Raw genomic sequence first — 20,276 nt, 5'->3', positions numbered from 1 at the left:
CAAGCACTGTAATTATAGCAGTTAGAATAAAATCTTTTAAGTATTAAGAAGTATGGCTAGCCCTAGCCAATTTGGCTCTGTGGATAGAGCATTGGCCTGCGGACTGAAGGGTCCCGGGTTCGATTCCGGTCAGGGGCACATGCCCAGGTTGTGGGCTTGATCTCTGCTGTGGAGCGTGCAGGAGGCAGCCGATCGATTATTCTCTCTCGTCATTGATGTTTCTATCTCTCTCTCCATCTCCCTTCCTCTCTGAAATCAATAAAAATTTATTTTTAAAAAAAAATTATGGCTAGCAGGTGACTTAAAACATCTTTCACATGTTCAGTAGTCTATGTCAAAAGTATGTAGTGTTTGTCCCCAAAACTGAGGTATATACCAGCTGTAGCTATTGCAGTGATCACATCATCTAATTAAATATATTACATAAATAAATGAGGGCAAAAAGAGAACTTTTTTCCTATGGAAACTCAGGTGAATGCTTTGAAAATGATATGAAAAATAGTGAATTGATTTTTAAGAATCACTGAATTAAGTGTGGGAAAGCCAAGTTTATTTATATATTTTGTAATTGATTTCAGAGAGGAAGGGGGAGGGGGAGGGGGAGAGGGAGAGGGGGAGAGAGAGAGAGAGAGAGAGAGAGAGAGAAATATCAAATGATGAGAGGGAATCATTGATCAGCTGCTTCCTGCATGCCCCCCACTGGGGATTGAGCCTGCAACTCAGGCAGGTGCCCTTGACTGGAATCGAACCTGGGACCCTTCAGTCCACAGGCCAAAGCACTATCCACTGAACCAAACCAGCTAGGGCGGGAAAGCCAATTTTAAAGAATTAAGAAGAGTTGTCATGTAAGAGGAGTCTGTAGTCCGACTGACATTTATGGATCATTAATTCCTCACTTTGCTTAAAAGAAACAAATTGGAAATATTAAGAGGATGAAAAATGCTATATCGTAGAATTCTAATCAGATCCATATTCAAAGAAAAGACTTTACATTAAAATATTAGATGTATATTTATATTTGAAAGTACAATACAATATGTAAGTACAATAAAATAGGCATTTTTTCCTTATTCTCTATTCAGATGGCTACTGTATATTAAAATCAGTTAAAATTGCTTTTATTTGTATGTACTAAGTATCTAAAGAATGTGTAATGTATTTTAGGTACACTTTTCATTGAAAACCATTTTTCTTTTGACTATTTCAAACGTACATAACCACTGAGAAAATAGTGTAACGAACTCCCCTTTTACTCATCACCCTGCTTCAACAATTACCAACCCTTTAGCAATCTTGTTCCATTTATCCCAGCTCTTTTCCTGAAGTACTTTAAAGCAAATCCAGACACTGTATCATTCTATACCTTTAAATACATTATGCATTTCTAAGAGTTTTCTGCTTTGTTTCTGTTAATATCCCCACCAAGAGAGGAACACTTCAATACTTTAATAGAGAAGTTCTGAAGACCAATCAAACTCTGAAGGGACGAGAAGACATGGAAGGAATTTCTACTCTTGAACAAAGAACACTAGCCAGTATCTCATCCAATTATTCCACAGAGGTTGTTTCTAGGAGAGTTGTCCAAAAGTATTGAATGACTACTGATCTATCACATCCCAAAGGAAAAGGGTACTCACTAATGCCACTGGAAAAAATGTTCTTCCACAAATCTTGCAAGGTAATAATTCTCCAACTTGAACACTCCCATTTTCTAAAACAGAAAAGAATTTACTCAATAGTATTTTATGTTCAAATTGTGAAGCTTCCACGTTTTAATGTCTTCTTTTAGCTTCATATATAAGTTATCAGTTCTTATGAAAAAAAAAGTCTTGTTTCATTTTAAATAAGCAACATTATCAATTAAAATGAGCACCAGACTTAAGAGTTTATCAGTGGTCAACAAGGCCATGCCAAGTCCTGATTTAAAGATTACTAAACTGACATGTTGGAAGTATCTGATTTACTTTTAACCAAATCAATTTATCATATTCTCTTAATTTATAGGATAGCTCCATTGTAAATTACTCAACTTTAAAAATCAAATTTATTTGAAGGTTAATATTATATAGTATTAATCTTCAAAGCATTCAGAAACAACATTGGTGATCATTGATCTGGTTTCCTGAGATAATCTAGGATAAAAAGAAACTTGTTCTGTTTAACACCTTATAAAATAGTAAGTATAATGCTTTAAGGAAAAGATCATCTGGTTACTATGCAAACAGACATATTATGGGAATTTTTCATTATTTTATACATGTATTAAAATTCAATGGCCTACCAAGTTAAGATATTCTGACCTTATGGGCATAAACTGATTAAGAAGATAGAAGCTGCTGCAACTTCTACTCAATCAAAAATTAACACAGCCCTGGCTGGCTGGAATGTTGTCCCATTCCATACACCAAAAGGTTGTGGGTTCGATTCCCAGTAGTTAGATCCCCCGTCGGGGCACATGCGGGAGGCAACCATTCGATATTTCTCTCTCACATCAATTTTCTCACTTTCTCTCCCTTCCTCTCTCTCTAAAGTCAATAAAAAAACATATCCTCAGGTGAGGATTTTAAAAAAATTAATACATGTATCATGTACTTTCATGCAACAAATTTTGTTATGAAAATGATAACAGAAACTACATTCTTTGGAATTCTACATAACTGAGTCAATTTGTCATTTTTATTATCTTTCAAAATATCAAATCTAAATTTATTTCCATAACTGTAATTTTCTAAAAATTATACTTAAACCTATATCTTTACCATATTTTCTGCTGAATATTGCACTAATTGTTACAATTCTTTTATCTATATGTATAAAAGGCTAATATGCTAAGTGTCCATCCAGGTAATGATGTCATGTAGCAACACCCAGCTTCCTATCCCTAGCAACTAGCCTCCTTGGAGTTTCTTCAGCCCAGGAACACTACTTGCTTTATAGCCAGGTGAAAACATTTACACTGTAACCAAATGTCTGTGAAGCATTTTCCCGTGCCTCATCTCATTTGATCCTCACAGAAGTCCTGGAGTAGGTAGATAGGAGACTCAGTGGGATCCTATTTTCCAGAAGACAGAGATTTAGGAAGCTTAGAAACTTGACACGACTGAAAAGAAGAAATGGTGGACCTTGAAAATGACTTCAGGTTTTCTCACTGCACAGAATATAGTCAAACACTGCTGCAGTTAGACATTTTACCCTTTGTTCTCCCTGCATGATCTACAATAACAATCCGCTTCATGTTGATATTTACTGCTGTGTTGCTGACAATTACCTGAAAGAGAAGTTGGGGTGATGCTTCCCTGGGCTGGAAAAAGTTGAGCTAAATCAGAAAGCAGGTCTAATTAAGCAAGTTTATTCTGTATCTATAAAAGCAAGTTTGTTCTGTATCTATATATCTATAAAAGGCTAAGTCAGCCTTGGGCAAACTACAGCCCGTGGGCCGAATCCGGCTGTTCTATACGGTTCTCTTGCTCTTCCCTCCACTCCTTTACTTTGAATTTACATTAGTTCACACAAACACTCCATCCAAGCTTTTGTTCTGGCCCTCCAGTCCAGTTTAAGAACCCATTGTAGCCCTCGAGTCAAAAAGTTTGCCCACCCCTGGGCTAAGTTGACTCGCACATGCGCGATACATATAAAGCTCTCGCTGGCGCCTATTGCACGTGTGTGTTTCGACCTATCATTGTCGACTGTGAATTTGGTTGACACTTCTATTATAGAGAAGGGCAAATAGCGATGTTAAAATATTTCTTCTAATTAATTTCCTTTCAATGTTCACGAATTTGTGCACCAGGCCACTAGTCATATATAAGACAAAGAAGTAACATAAATAAACTCATGCATAAAGTACAATTATGACCTCATATAATTTGTTCCACATATAACTTATTTAGTGGGTTCACAAAAATTAATCAGGAGAATCAAGAGACATTGGTGGGAATATAATCAAACAGTGACAGAGAAACTGGTTTGTTCTCTCTTCTAACAGTCCACTGCACTATTTTAGTAGTAGATAGTGACTATTTGTCACCTCAGATAGAGGCAATGTCTATGGTGGCAGTTAAGCAGTGGACAACACAAAAGCAAAGCTAAGATCTGCCTGATTTGTCCTTCTCCAATACCAGAAGCCAGGTTATTTAGGGAAAGCAACTCCATTTATCTGGATCACTTAATTCAGGTTGCCAGATAAAATATATTAGGTATATTAAAATAAAAATGCCTTCACAATGATGGTCAAAATGATACCACATGCTGCGTAATCTCTTTAGCTTGCTTATTTATAGTTTTCATGTATTCCTTTAAGTTCTAAGTAATGACTTTAAAATTCATCAACCCTAAATGTTAAAAAGTATCACATATTTTACTTGCTTCAAAGTGCATTTCAGTATCTGCCTGTCGAATAAATGACAAAGCAAAATCTTACAAAAACTAATTACTGAGAAAAATCAATTCAAGAGAGAAACCAAGATGGTGGCATAGGTAAGCACCTAAACTGCTGCCTCGCACAACAATTTCAAAACTACAACTAAAAGACAGAACGGACACCATCCAGAACCACAGGAAAGCTGGCTGAGTGAAAATTCTACAACTAGAAGGAAAGAGAAAAGCTCACAGAGAATTGGAGGTACGGCAAAGGGTCTTTGTGCGCGCAGAGAGGAAGGGCGGCTGAGAGCCTGGCTGACTTTCTCTGGCGGAAGGGGGAAGGAAGCCCCCGACCGCACTGAACCCCAGTTCTGACTGCACTGAACCCCAGTTCCAGGAGAGCCCCTGGGGACCCACGCTCTTGTGGGGGGAGTCTGGAATCTCGGGCGGAGACTCAGGAGCCGGGGAAGGCGGAGGACTGAAAGTGCGCGCGCGCACGCCAGTGCGCACAAAGGTTGCAGAGGTTGCCACAGGCTTTCCCTAGTGGAAGGGAGTCGGAGATTCCTGACTCCACTGGGCCCCAGTTCTGACTGCACTGAACCCCGGTTCCAGGCGAGCCCCTGGGGACCCACGCTCTTATGGGGGGAGTCTGGACTCTCGGGTGGAGACTCGGGAGCCGGGGAAGGCGGAGGACTGAAAGCGCGTGCGCGCACGTGCCAGTGCGCACAAAGGCTGCGGAGGTTGCCACAGGCTTTCCCTAGTGGAAGGGAGTCGGAGGTTCCTGACTGCACTGAACCCCGGTTCCAGGCGAGCCCCTGGGACCCACGCTCTTGTGGGGGGAGTCTGGACTCTCGGGCAGAGACTCAGGAGCCAGGGAAGGTGGAGGTCTGAAGACGCGCACGTGCGCGCAAGGGTAAGGCTGACAGGAAGCCAAGACTGAGACTCCACCCCATCCAAGCTGAGCACAGAGGCTATTGCAATTTGGCAAGTCTAATCCTATAAGGCTGTCTCCAGCACCGAACTTCTCCCAGCATAGACACAGCTGATCCTTACAGCCAACTGGCCTGGAGGTCAATCCTTCCCAGTGATACCAACAACAATCAAGACTTAATTACAACAAGGCTGTACACACAGTCCACAAAGGGGTGCACCAAGAGTGTCCACCTCAGGTTAACTGGGGAGGCAGACCCACTGGGCCATATTGGAAACCTAGCACACAAATCTACCTTACCAACTCAGGGAAGCAGTGAAAATGCAGCGTCAAAGAATCAGATCACAAACGAAAGAAATGGAGGAAAACAAACGACTGGATATAGAATTCAAAACCACGGTTATAAGGCTTTTCAAGAATATCCTAGAAAAGGCCGATAAATATAACGAGACCCTCGAAGATATGAAAAAGGACCAACTAGAAATTAAACATACACTGACTGAAATAAAAAATATTATACAGAGACCCAAAAACAGACAAGAGGAACACAAAAATCAAGTCAAAGAATTGAAACACAAAGCAAAAAACACTCAACCGAAAAAGCAAAAAGCAAAAAAAAAAATCCAAAAAGTTGAAGATAGTGTAAGAAGACTCTGGGACAACTTCAAGTGTACCAACATCAGAATTATGGGGGTGCCAGAAGAAGAGAGAGAGCAAGATACTGAAAACCTATTTGAAGAAATAATGACCGAAAACTTCCCCCACCTGGTGAAAGAAATAGACCTACAAGTCCAGGAAGCACACAGAACCCCAAACAAAAGGAATCCAAAGAGGACCACACCAAGACACATCATCATTAAAATGCCAAGAGCAAAAGACAAAGAGAGAATATTAAAAGCAGCAAGAGAAAAACAGTTAGTTACCTACAAGGGAGCACCCATACGACTGTCACCTGATTTCTCAACAGAAACTATGCAGGCCAGACGGGAGTGGCAAGAAATTTTCAATGTGATTAATAGCAAGAACCTACAACCAAGATTACTCTACCCAGCAAAGCTATCATTCAGAATTGAAGGGCAGATAAAGAGCTTCACAAATAAGAAAAAGCTAAAGGAGTTCATCACCACCAAACCAGTATTATATGAAATGCTGAAAGGTATTCTTAAAGAAGAGGAAGAAGAAAAAAGTAAAGAGAAAAATTATGAACAACAAATACATATCTATCAACAAGTGAACCTAAAAATCAAGTGAATTAAAAACCTGAGGAACAGAATAATCTGGTGAATATAATAGAATCAGGGGCATAGAAAGGGAGTGGACTGATAATTCTCAGGGGGAAAGGGGTATGGGGGGGTTCATGAAGAGACTGGACAAAAATCATACACCTATGGATGAGGACAGTGGGGGGGAGGTAAGGGCAGAAGGTGGGGTGGGAACTGGGTGGAGGGGAGCTATGGGGGGAAAAGGAGAAATAATTGTAATAATCTGAATAAAGATTTATTTTTAAAAAAAAAAAAAAGAAAAATCAATTCAACATCTGGAAATAATGTGCCTACTCAGGCACCGACTTGCCAAGCATGTATTAAGTACTAGTGACACAGGCTGGAATGGCAGCATCACTGCTCCCACAAAGCTAACAGTCCACATGACTTATGTCGTCATATATCTAAACACCAAATCATGTTTCTTTTTGTAAAATTCAAAAACTTAAAACTTAACCACAACCAGAAAACTATAATATAATAAAATTCAACTCCTGGAATTAATTCTTACAAATTATCAAACATGTTCAAATTGTCTTTAAAGAAAAAGAAAATTATTATCACTAAAAGACATTTTTTAAAAAGGTATAGCATTAAAGAAAAAGAACTTAAAACAATTATCTCAAAAAAGAAAAAATATAATTACTTCATTCAAAATAAAGATATATAAATTTATAATTTCCTTATATTAGCTGGTCTTAGGGAATAGCCTTATAGGGTATGATTAATCATACAGGCAGCCTCAGTTTAATTAGGATATAATACCTGTTCAATCTACCTTAAAATTTAATGAGGATTGACTGAGTTGTTACATATAAAAATGCTTCACAACCAATGAAATAAAAAAATACTACTCCAGGCAAACTCCACTAGTCTCTCCTGAATAGCAAAAGCTAGCAAATTTTGCAGCTTATAAAAATACAGTAGAGATAACATTCAGGGGATGATTATTATAGCAGAGAGCTAATGGTGTACAAAAAAGGCACTCAAACTGATGGACAGAACCAAGCATATAAAGTACTTTAATATTCTAAAACACTCAAGAAGCCAACCTCGCCTTACAAAATTGATCCTACACACATTACTGATTCTGTTATGAGTTGCTTTATTTAGCAACTTCAAAACATGCATGATAATAAGGTTTGAAATGATATCTTTACATATTATATAGGTGATGTGAAATAATATGCTGTTATCTAAAATAGTTACGAAATTCTAAAATGTATAAATTTTAAAACCAGGAGAGAGCATTTTTAAGAGAAAAGAAGTCCTGGACACGAAGAACAGTGCTGGTCTCTGTGTGGCATGTCTGCTTCTTCAACATCTGAATCCAGCCTTTAAAACTCAACAAGCCTCCCCACTTTTGAGGCCATGGCATCTATTATATCAACTTTCTTGTTACAACCCTCTGTATTACTTCCAGTTCGACAATCTTTACTATCTCACAGGATTTCCCTTTTTCAGCTCATCCTAGATTTCATATTCACACTTAACCTACTCAACACATAACCTTCACCTCCATTCCACTTTCAGCAAAAGCACCAAGGGTCCTCCTCTGGACTCTCAAAATACTCAAGCTCCCTCCAAGCAACAGACCTTCTATTGCTCTCTTAAAACACTTTCTCCATCTCAAAGTAACTTACATGTTCTTGATAACCTGACTCGGGCTGCATGTCCCTTTCTACCTAGTCTGAACCTAATTAATCATTTCCACTACTTTGTCCAATCACCCTCATATTCCTTGCTCCATGGTCTAATGTTTGGAAAATTCTAGATGAAACAAATGGGTTTTCTTAGAACAGAACTTTCTCAGTCTTAAAAAAAAGATTTAGTATGCTGTTATTTCCCCAACAGAAATCATTTTTCCCCTCTCCTCCCAGAGATATTTAGGACCTATGTCCAGAGTAGCACATTTCTGGAAACACATTTACTGACTAGTTCCTCCTTATTATCTCTCATTCACTTCCTACCTAAACTGCACGCAAACTTTATTAGATCTAATCACTGTATTAAAATAGATCCATTTGTTGATTCAACAAGGACATACTTATTGAGCACCTATGAGGTGGGAACTGTTCTAGGCGGTTGGCAAACGGTGATGGGGGGGGGGAAAGACCCAGATTTCATGAAGCTTCTACTCTACTAATAGAAAAACATAAATAAAAACAATTAAATGTATGAAATGTCAGGTGGGGATAAGTACAATGTAGAAAAAGTCCTAGTAGAGCAGCCCTGGCTGGTTTGGCTCAGTGGATAGAGTGTTGACCTGCAGACTGAAGGGTCCCAGGTTCGACTCCCGGTCAGGGCACATGCCTGGGTTGCGGGCTCAATCCCCAGTGTGGGGAGTGCAGGAGGCAGCCAATCAATGATTCTCTCTCATCATTGATGTTTCTATCTCTCTCTGCCTCTCCCTTCCTCTCTGAAATCAATAAAAATATATTTTAAAAAATAGAGCAAAGGAAGGGGAGAGAGGACAGTCATGATGCTATGTGTATGTATGCTTAGGAAGAGAGTAGGATCGGGGGAAAGCTGTTTCAATAAGAGACATTAGAGACCTTAAAAAACACTATTCATCTACTAATTCTCGAATTCAAAGGCCCCTTTTGAATCCTCATCCTACTAAACCTTTCTATAACATTAGGCACTGCTGATCGACCCCTTCCACCTTGTCTTTAATGTCCTTTCTCTCTTGGCTTCAATGTATGTCTCTTTTAAGCCCAAGTTTTTCAGATCTGAAGCTAAGCAGAGTTTTTGAGCTGGTCAGTACTTAGACCTCGAGGAATATCAGGGGTCACGGGCTTTTTTCTGGCACATACGAATATTAGTTTCTCCCCTATTGCCCTTTCTTGACAATGTTTAAACCTCTCCAATTTCCCTTCCTGCTCAAACCTATAGCATCTGTTCTGCCCAAGTTTCTTTCTTCATCTCGTTAAATATAGCTTTCCCGGGTGAATGCATCCATTTGCTATCTTTTCTATGCTGATGACTACTAAACTAAAAACTTCAGAGAGATACTTCCAAATACCTATGAGACTTTTCCACCAGATATCCCCAAAGCATTGCACAAGTACAACATTTGGAAAGCCACAAACTCATTACCTCATCTTCCAAACTTGGCCTTCTTCTTGGTTAAAGATAGTACTACTACTTCTTAGTCCAAGCTAGAAAGCTGCTTTATCTTTGATTCCTGTTCCCTCTCACATCCAGCAGTCATATCTCATCTTTCCAGCTCAGAAATGTCTTCTAATCTATCTTTTTTAATTCCTGCTACTTTTTTCTTAGTTCAAATTCTCATCACATATGTATTTTCAGCCTGTCCCTTCTCCTACTATCCTCCTGCTATGGTTATCCAGTGGGATTGCCCCAATCACTTCCAAGCACCCTGTTTTATCTATACTGAACGGCTCCTAACACACTCCTGTGGTTTTGTCCACCCAATAAACAAGTGCTGAGGGGGTCTATGTAGTAGGCACTTCGCTAAATGCTTTGTACATATTATGTCATTTAATAATATACTTCAGGCAGATTGGCTTTTAATAACTCCATTTTTTTATAGCTGACGAAAATGAGATTCAGATTAACTGGTACAAATCATAGAGCTAGAAAGAAACAAAGCTAGGATCCAAACACAGGCCTCTCCAACACATTGGTTATTAAAATACCCAGCATCCAACTGAGTACCAAAAAACAAAGAATGCTAGATATGTTAATAAAGGTAAGAATAAGTCAGTAAACTAATATGTGTTTAGACTAGGGAGAAACAAAACAAAAAAGAACTCTGATGAGACAGGATGGCTGTCTTCCACTAGATCGCTGATTCACAACCTTTCTAATGCCGCGACCCTTTAATACAGTCCCTCATGTTGTGGTGACCCCCAACCATAAAATTATTTTTGTTGCTCTTCATAACTGTAATTTTGCTACTGTTATGAGTCGTAATGTAAATATCTGTGTTTTCCGATGGTCTTAGGCAACCCTGCTAGCGGTTCTCAACCTGTGGGTCGGGACCCACAGGTTGAAAACCACTGCTGTAGAGCCTAAGACCATCGGAAAACACAGATATTTACATTACAAATTCATAACAGTAGCAAAATTACAGTTATGAAGTAGCAACGAAAATAATTTTATGGTTGGGGGTCACCACAACATGAGGGACTGTATTAAAGGGTCGCGGCATTAGAAAGGTTGAGAACCACTGCACTAGATGGAAGGCTTCATTGGAGAAGAGCAATCAGACTACACATCAAGTTTCCGAGACAGTACACCAAGATCTACTACCTTCAGCAGTCCAAAAGAGGGAAGCAGCCTGATTGGTCTCTGTCACAATCCTATATAATAAAAGCCTAATATGCTAAGTGTCCAGTCAAGCGGTCGACCATTCAACCAATCAAAACATAATACGCTAATGATATGCTAAGGCTGCTCAACCACTCGATATGACATGCACTGACCACCAGGGGGCAGACAGTCAACCGGTCGACCAGTCACTATGACATGCACTGACCACCAGGGGGCAGACACTCTGACCAGTAGGTTAACTTGCTGCTGGGGTCCAGCCGATTGGGACTGAGCAAGACAGGCCGAACACGCCCTGGAGCCCTCCTGCAGTCCCTCCCTGGCTGGTCAACCTCCCACGTCCCTCCCCAGCCAGCCAGCCCCATTCGGCTCTGATAGGGGCTGGGCAAGACGGGGTCAGACATGCCCTGGAGCCCTATCGCAGTCCCTCCCCGGCCCCGATCGTGCACTGGTGGGGTCCCTTGGCCTGGCCTGCGCCCCCTCACAATCCGGGACCCCTCGGGGGATGTTGGAGAGCCAGTTTCAGCCTGATCCTACAGGCCAGGATGAGGGACCCCACTGGTGTACGAATTCGTGCACCGGGCCTGTAGTTGTTAATAACCTCTTATCAAGGTGTTATGAAAGGAATGACAATGCTGCATCTACCTAATAAAAGAGTAACATACTAATTGACCATACCTTCGTGACACCCACCAGCCAATCAGGAGTGTGTATGCAAATTAACCCAACAAAGATGGAGGGTTAATTTGCATACACAGGCAATGAGTGGCCAGGGATGGGCCAGGACACTTGCGTTGTCGCCATGGTGACAACACAGGCATTCCACACCACCCCAGCCGCTCCAGGCCTCTGGGCAGCATGGGAAGGCAGAAAGGCGGCTCCGAGCCAGAGTGGAAAGGCTGCTCCGGCCAGAGCGAAGGCGGTGCCGGCAGCCAGGGGAACGAAGGCCCATTCTTGCACGAATCTTCATCGGGCCATAGTATATGGATAAAATCTGCTTAGGGTTCATCATCTGTCCACTTTGCAGATGAAAAGCTTATGAGAGATTGGAACTGTCCCAAGTCTAGAACTACCTCTGTTGCCCTTAGATATACCTACAGGTGACAAGATTTAGGTGAAGAAGAAGTAAAGGATTTGCTCTAATTATCCACACAATGCAAAAGTGCTCAGATATAGTTTATAAAAAATCATGAGAAAGCATCGGTATTCGGTTTTGAAATACAGTGTTCATAATAGCTCATCTCTTGACACTCCCGGAACATAAAGGTCCAGGAAAACAAAAAATAACATAAGTGATAAAGATGCACATGCAAAGAAAGTTATAAGAGTATGACATTGAAATTTTTCAGGGGTCCATAATATATTTTCTGCTTTTACCATCGAGATTAGCCTGGTAACTGATTTCAACTAGAAACATTGGTCTAATGCCAACAGTGCAATATTTGCTCAATTACTATGATACGTTAAGCAAACTCCTAAGATTTTCTGCTGGATACGGCAATATAATGCTTATTAGACAACTCCAAGATGCTAGACATTAATAGAGCAAAAAAAATATCTGTCATTGTATCAATATTTATTAAATGAAGACATAGATGAAATTACTGAGTGTTAACTTTAAAACTCAAAGTTTTGATCTTTGCAAAGTGTGACTTAAAAGGGACTGATTTTTTTTTAAAAAGAAAAAAAAAGGCACTGTCCTAACTTCAACTTATTAGTTTAAACCATTTGAAATAATGAGTATTCAATTGTTTTGCCCTATGAAAAGAACAAAAACATCAAATGAAGAGTAAAAAGCAAATGCTGTTTAATATGTTGCATCAAACCTGAGCCCATAACATACTATACATATTACATCAGAATTCATGTATTTCTCCACCCGTGGAATTGAGAATTATAATAGGTTTTCATTATATTTTAAAAGCATTCTTAGGAAGATTTCAATAGTAATGTCTTGGCACTGCTAAAATATAGTTTGCCTGGCCGGCGTGCTCAGTGACTAAGCATCAACCTGTGAACCAGGAGGTCATGGTTTGATTCCCAGTCAGGGCACATGCCTGGGTTTCGGCTCCATCACCAGTGGGAAGCATGCAGGAGGCAGCCGATTAATGATTCTCTCTCATCAATGATATTTCCATCTCTCTTCCCTCTCCCTTCCCCTCTGAAATCAATAAAAACGTATTTTTTAAAAATGCTAGCTCTCATATATATATATATAGTCACTAAAATGTAGGCTCAATAAGAGCAGGGTTTTGACTTTTTTTGTTTTTGTTTTTTTGGTTTTGGCTACATCTCAGGGTCTAAAATAGTGCCTATCATAGACAGTCACTTATCTAACAAGTATTTATTGAGTACCTACTTTGTGCCAGACACTGTCTTAGGTGCTTAGCATATATAAGTGAAAAATTAGATGAAGATCTTTGCCTGTATTACAAATGTTATTCAACATAAATGTTATTCAAAATAAAAATCTGTAGAAAAACTATTCTAGGCACTTTTATGTGTATTATGATAACCTTGTGAGAATTCCAGAACCCAAGATCTTACTGTGCTATAATATTATCCACCACCTTTCAAAGTTCATTAAAAAAAAAAAAAATCTGCCTCCAGGAGTCCTCTGAACAAAAGTGTCTTGAAAGCAAGTATTGTCACTATAATTTTTATTTCATAGAAACTTGAATGATCTGCCTAAAATGACTTAAATAAGCAAAGAACAAGACCTTCATTTGTTATATACTACAGCTGCCCACAAATAGTCATTTATCAGAATTCTTGATTATCATCCTTCAGGTGTTTACTATGAATCTTTCAATTCCCCAGGCTATACTTCATCAGAAGGTTTAACCACAATTTGAAAAAGAATCTCGAAACTGTTGTTGCCAATGCTAGTTGGGTGTTTTTCTCCTTTGTTGTTGTCAGGCAAATGCTATCTTACAGAAGATAAAATGGGTAAAATGAATAGAGAAAAAAAGGGAAAGAAATGGAAACAAAGGAAAATCTGGAATCATGGTTACAGCACGAGGATAAACCCAAAGATAAGGAATCAATGTTGGCTCTTCTGTAGGAGTCGCGTCGCGTCGTCCTGAATAAAACCTTAACTCCTCCTGTTAATCCATTGTCCCGGCTCTAAAGCTGGCCAGCGACACTTCCTTGGAAGATGCTCCTGGCATCCTTCCCACGGAAGATGATGGAAAAAAGGTTACCTAAGACAACTGGCCAAGGAAGGTGTCAGAAGCTCGAGAAGGGAGACACACCCCAGGGCCCCAGCAAACGCTGGAGGTGGGGAGGCTGTGGACATTCACGGAGGGTCCACTTTGCAAGGAAAATGAAATCTGGCTGGAGGCTGTGATCACCGATAGGACAGTAGGAGTCAGGCAAGACCAGAAAATGGTCGGAAGGGACTCGCAGGCGTGTGCCAGCGGCAAATCAGGCTCCGGGTGGGAAACCTCGGCTGAAGGCCATACAAGGGGGGAGCCTGAAGGTCATCAGCCCCACAGCGTCGGGGCTGTCGGGCTCCCGCCCGCCCGCCCAGGCCTGCGGAGGCACCGCGGGGTCCGCTCCATACCTGACCTCGCCTCGTCAGTACCAGTGTCCAGGAACCGCAACTGTTCCGAGCCCGCTCCAGCGGCCCGGCCCGCAACCCCTCACCCCCTCACCCCCTCACCTTCCAGTCCCTCCATCGCGCCGCCGCCTCGGGCTCCAGGACACTCCTCGGGCAGCGCCCGCCGCCGCCCAGCTCCCCAGCTCTCGCTGTAGCAACGCGGCCGCGCCCCCTACCCGCTAACATCCCGGGCTCCCATTGGCTGACGCTGGGGGCGGGGCTTGGTGGAGGGCGGGGCTTTGAGAGCACCTCCCGCAGCCGCCGCGGCGCAGCTTCCCGCCGGCTGGCGCCCTGGCGATTCGGCCATAAACCTAACCGGTGGAGGGCCTTCCGCCGCCCAGCTCTGCCTTTGTTCCACTCCAGCCTTGTGGCCCGCACAACTTGTCCTCCTGTCCACACGATCTCGGCACCGCATGGGCTCCCCATCGCCCGTGCTTCGTGCAGTCGGTGCAGTTCTGTGTTCCCCGCCGCCCCGCTGAGGTCTGTTTCACCAACAAGCTAACCAGACGCACGTCCTGCACGCGGCACACTTTCCATTTTCCGCCTAGTGGGCGCTGGATTTTGGTGACCGAGAGCATTCCCTAGTCGCTATCACAGCGTTCTGAACTGAGCCACCTTTTCCTAAGATAACCCACTTTCTGTCCGGGACGCAGAACTGAGATTTAGGGAGCACTTGAAAACAGCTCCCTCACCTGCATCTTCTCTCGGCCCACCCTGGCCCTCCATTTGATCACCCTTGAGCTCAGGTAGCCTGCTGGCCGCCCCATAATGGGGAAGCACGCACGCTGTTATAGGGTCACTGATCTACACCGGACGAATGAGTCCTGTTGCTGTCAGTCATAACCAACTGGGAATGAAGGTGTCGACCCCTTACTGCACCTGCCAAAATGGACTCCTTGTAGTTAACTGGGCCCAATTGGAATAATCAGATCTAGCAGATTTGGTTTGCAGAGGGCTCTCCTAAGGTGCTGCATCTTCAACCCTAGCTGCACAGCACTGTTCTAACGTTTGCATCTTCACTGGCCACTCAGACTGGCTCCAGAGAGACCAGTCATGATGTGCAGTTCTGACCATTCAGGACAGTGCTACCTAGACCAATCAAGCTGCAAATATAGATTTCATTTGCATAAAAGTGGACCAATTAGGGACCAGGGCGCAGAGCCCTTTCCAGGGTTTCCACCTGAAGCTGGGTTTCCCAGGGAAGCTGCAGAACTGCATTTCCCCGCGGTGGAGGCTGCGTTTCTCTAGTTCGCACACTGTGCATGCCAGACTGGGGACACCTGTTGGCACTGACTTGGTGCAACTAACTTGTTGACAAAGGGAACTTCAAAACTAGCTAAAACTTTTGTTGAACAATTTAACACATTTCACCAGAACTACATTTCTTAGAAAATTTGATGTGGCAGAGATAAACCATATTGTTAACTTTAGTATATCTACTGTCAAGTTATGTTTTATTATTATTTTCATAAAAAATCTTACATTGATTTTTCACATCAATCTATTCCATTGGAAAGTTTTGACATTACATCTAACTGTATACTGTGAAAAGTATGTAACTTACAAATAGTATGTATCTTAAGTAGCCTTTAGGAAACAAAAGTCCTATTGTACTAGTACATTCAAATGAAAGTATTATAAACACACACTTGAGGGGGACATCAGCTCTTCCTGGAAGGTGCTCTAAGTGCATTTGAATGTGGTCTGGTCCATCTCTTACATGCAGTCATATAAGGGAAACTTCAACCATGCCTGTCTAGACTCCAGCTCTTCCCCAGGTCCGGCTCCCATTCTCCTGCTCCTCTGAAATCTGAGATCCTGGCCTTAGTTGGCCAAACCGCAATCATGCTTGCCACTTAACACCCCTCCCCACCCCCACCCCAGGCTTAGTGTAGAAAGGCCCTTTTCTCAGTGCTGCTAAGACAAAGTTAGAATTGGGGGAGCGGCAACTTTAGAATTAGCACTAAGGTAGAAAAAAGCACACAAAGAAGAAAAGCCAAAGATAAAGAGGCAGTTTACAAATTACAAGTTCTTGGGCTGAAGTCAAGACAGAGTTTGAGTTGGTTGACTCACACCTTATTGGGCATAAAAGCTATAGTAACAACAAAACAATAATAATGATAACAATTTTAAAAATCCCATTAGGCATGTTTTAGGTCTTTTTCATATATTTACTTATTTAATCTTAAAAACAGTTCTACAAATAGGCACAGTAAATCCTTGATTTAGCGAACCTCGATTTCACAGACTTTGGATTTAATGGACAAAATTTCTGGTCCATATTTCATATGTGAAAATTAACACCCTGTTAATTTTAAAATGCTTTTAACCAAGATTTTCTTATAATTAAATTAACAGGTTATTTTTGTTATTATTTTGTTATAAATGAACTGTTATTTTGAACAACTTTTAGAAAATATTGCATATCTACAACCATAGTCTACATATTTAAGTCCAAGTGTCACTGCTTGTAAGCAATGCTCTAGGAAAGATTAGTGCATGATCACACTGCATCTGGAGTGGTAATTGGTTCTGTTGTCTCATGGCCTGACTTTCTGAAACAGCGTTAACCCAAAGGCCAATGTTCCCACACGTGCTAAGCCACGGCCCACTTTGTGCATTTGTTTACTCCCAGGGACTGGTGAATGCACGAATTTACTAGACTTATTCACTCTAAATTTAAAATTACTGCAATACAGCCCTGACCGGTTTGGCTCAGTGGATAGAGCATCAGCCTGAGGACTCAAGGGTCCCAAGGTTCGATTCCGGTCAAGGGCATGTACCTTGGTTGTGGGCACATACCCAGTAGGGAGTGTGCAGGAGGCAGCTGATAGATGTTTCTCTCTCATCGATGTTTCTAACTCTCTCTCCCTCTCCCTTCCTCCCTGTAAAAAATCAATAAAATATATTTTTAAATAAATAAAATTACTGCAATACATCTAGAAAACTTGGTGAAATTAATCTTTTCATACCTACTTAATTTAATTACACAAACATGTGAGCATAAATGAAAACAGGTAAACTAATTTGTCAATTCTTTAACATATGTATTTGGAAAACCTACTTTATTATATAATGGTCTTTAGGCTTTAACGGACACCCCCTACCTGAATTAGTCTGCTATATCAAGGTTTTACTGTAATTTTTATTTTTGTAGAATTAAAGTCTTCATTTTCTAGATAACTCAGAGAGATTACATTTTTCACCCCTGTTTTTACTACTGAATGGTAGCTTGGCTTTCAACTCTGATCTGGCTGGTTCTACCTTATGACGGTTTCATGGGCTTTCTCACCTCCTTCCTCATCTTGCCTTCTAGCTGCCTCGAATGTAAAGCCAAATGTTCAGATATGCTATTTAAGGACTATTTGGGTAGTCTTTACTCCTGTGAATCTTAATTCTCTAAGCCAGTGGTCGGCAAACTCATTAGTCAACAGAGCCAAATATCAACAGTACAACGATTGAAATTTCTTTTGAGAGCCAAATTTTTTAAACTTAAACTTCTTCTAACACCACTTCTTTAAAATAGACTCGCCCAGGCCGTGGTATTTTGTGGAAGAGCCACACTCAAGGGGCCAAAGAGCCACATGTGGCTCGCGAGCCGCAGTTTGCCGACCACAGCTCTAAACCATGCCTGCCAATTTCCTCTGCAGGATTGGGCTCCCAGCACTTCTATGCTACGACTACCCTGGCTGCTGCACCTTTTCTCTGGCCTGACCCCTGGGTGCAGAGGACAATAGCCTATCTGCTGTCCTGAGTTCCTTCCTCTCTCCTACGTGTGTGGTCTGAGAGTCTTTCTGGTCTTGGCGTTTTCTTCTGAGTTTACATCTTCTCTGATTCATTCCATTTTTCTGATGTATTCATTCAACAAATATCTGTTGAGTACCAATAATGTTTTAGGCCCTTTTGTTACTAGCCAGTTACAAAAATGAATGAAGCTCAGTTTCTTCTCTTATGTTTCTAAGTTCTTTCCTGTTCATATTTTTAGCTGTCAAGTTATCTTTTTAATTGATGATAACATTCCTAGATGAATATGTATTAGAGATCTTCCCACCTCCTCTACAAAAAAAGAAAGCAAAGGTTCAGAGATATCTACTGACTCAACCCAGATCCCAAGACTAGCAAGTAGCTGAAATAGATATTGTAACCTTTTCTTATTACACTAGAGGCCCAATGCACGAAATTCATGCAAGGGGCTCGGCCCTCGCCTCTGCTGCCGCCTCTGCCTTGGCCCCCGTCCACCAAGACTTGGTCCAGTCTAATTAGCATATTACCCTTTTATTATTATAGATCATTCATTCCACTTTGCCTTCTTTTCCATTCAATCACCATTCCCTGGAGCCAGTCCACATCTTTACTGTACCTTCCAAAGGGCCGAGCATGCTACGTATATCTTTTGTTTCAAAGCTCCAGCCTCCTGTTTTCTTCCACAAAGATCAATTTCCCTTTCAGAGACAACCTTTGGCTCTCATTCAAATTGCAAAACACAGCTAGATGAGATTTTGAATCTCAGTAAGAATCTAACGGAAGTTTATCAACTCTGCTACGTAGTGTGTCTCTTCCTTCCACAGCCTACAGAGGAATAACCCATCACAATTTAGTATGTAAAAATGAGTTCATACATTTAATAATTGTAACAAGATGATAATTTTCATCAATAATAAAAGAAACATATTTCCCTTACCAGTGGGGAGAAGGAGCTGTTTAATAGTGATTGAGGAAGCACATTGAGTTGGCTCTTAGCTTTATTTTGTAGATTGAAGTAAAAACAAAATTCTTTAAGTGTTCAGGCAAATTTTAGTGATAGTCCCGAAGAAGAAAACAGCAAGAGAATAAAAAATAGAGGAACCTAAAGCAAAGTTCATCTCCTTCATTGATTGGAGGGCTACTCCACTTACAGGGTGATAACGATGATCCTGTCTTTCTCCAGAAGGAACCCTCGTCCTCCTCAAAACTAATCTCCAGCTGCAAAAGGAGACATTTTATTGGCCTTCAAGTATGATCCCATCCCCCATACCTTGCCACAACAATTCCAAATCTCAACGGAAAATCTATGAATCCAAACACTTGCTGAGACACTCCTATGTACACAGCAATGGTCTTCTCCCACAGGAAGCTCCACATAGGTTTCTCTGGTCCCTAGGACGTTAACGACTAGTAGTGAAAGCCCAGGGAGAAGGCATAACAAGGAGCAATAGGGAACAATGTATTTGATATGTTATTAAGACTTAGAGTGATTGGTTTCAGAAAGACATTTACATCAGTGGAACAATTTAAAAGGTTTTATAGATATGTAGAACTTAAATTGTGTCTTGAAGGGTGTCATTAGATAGGTATAGATCCCTGAGGATGATGGAGTGAGGGCCTAAGTCTCCTTAAAAAAATAATGCAAGCCTGGCAAGTTCTAGGACAGTCAGTAAAGACACAAGGAGACTATTAATATATTTTTTTGTTTATTTTTTTTCCTGGTTTAAATTACAAAGTGTGGAAAGCGGCTACAGTGTTTGGACAGGTTCAAGCCTCAGACAAATGAGAGGGCACAGTCCTCTCATTGCCACGTGCAAGTCCCAGCTTGGAGGGCAGAGCCCTCCCAGCACAATTATAGCCAACAGCTGTAGTTGTAAGCTTGACCCTATGGTCCGAACACGTGGTCCCACGTTCCTGAGTGATGTGGGCTTGATAGAGTTCAGGTGCATGTAATTGAGTAGAATCAAACCCACGAGAATGTTGTAAACATCTTGACCACGTCCTTACTTTGCCTTGTGGAATCTGGCTATAAAATAAAGACTCGGCTTGTAGTCCGTGGCACTGTCGCTAGCTCTCCATCAGA

The 20,276-nt window shown here is 41.3% G+C and overlaps 1 protein-coding gene across 1 annotated transcript in view; it reads right to left on the bottom strand.

The window, feature by feature from the left end:
- Positions 1-14,635, bottom strand: part of ZC2HC1A (zinc finger C2HC-type containing 1A) — a gene marked incomplete at its 5' end in the record, with an annotated part of 63,181 nt that extends 48,546 nt beyond the window's left edge. Inside the window, 3 exon segments of the mRNA XM_080647099.1 lie at positions 1,638-1,711; positions 14,513-14,594; positions 14,597-14,635. Of these exon segments, the coding sequence (XP_080503225.1) occupies positions 1,638-1,711; positions 14,513-14,594; positions 14,597-14,635 (195 nt within the window).
- Between the last annotated feature and the right edge of the window lie 5,641 nt (positions 14,636-20,276).

Source organism: Plecotus auritus (assembly GCF_963455305.1).
Source record: "Plecotus auritus genome assembly, chromosome: 11".
NCBI classification, from domain to species: domain Eukaryota; kingdom Metazoa; phylum Chordata; class Mammalia; order Chiroptera; family Vespertilionidae; genus Plecotus; species Plecotus auritus.
Note: the sequence above shows the minus strand (reverse complement) of the source record. Positions and strands in the feature narration are given on the sequence as shown.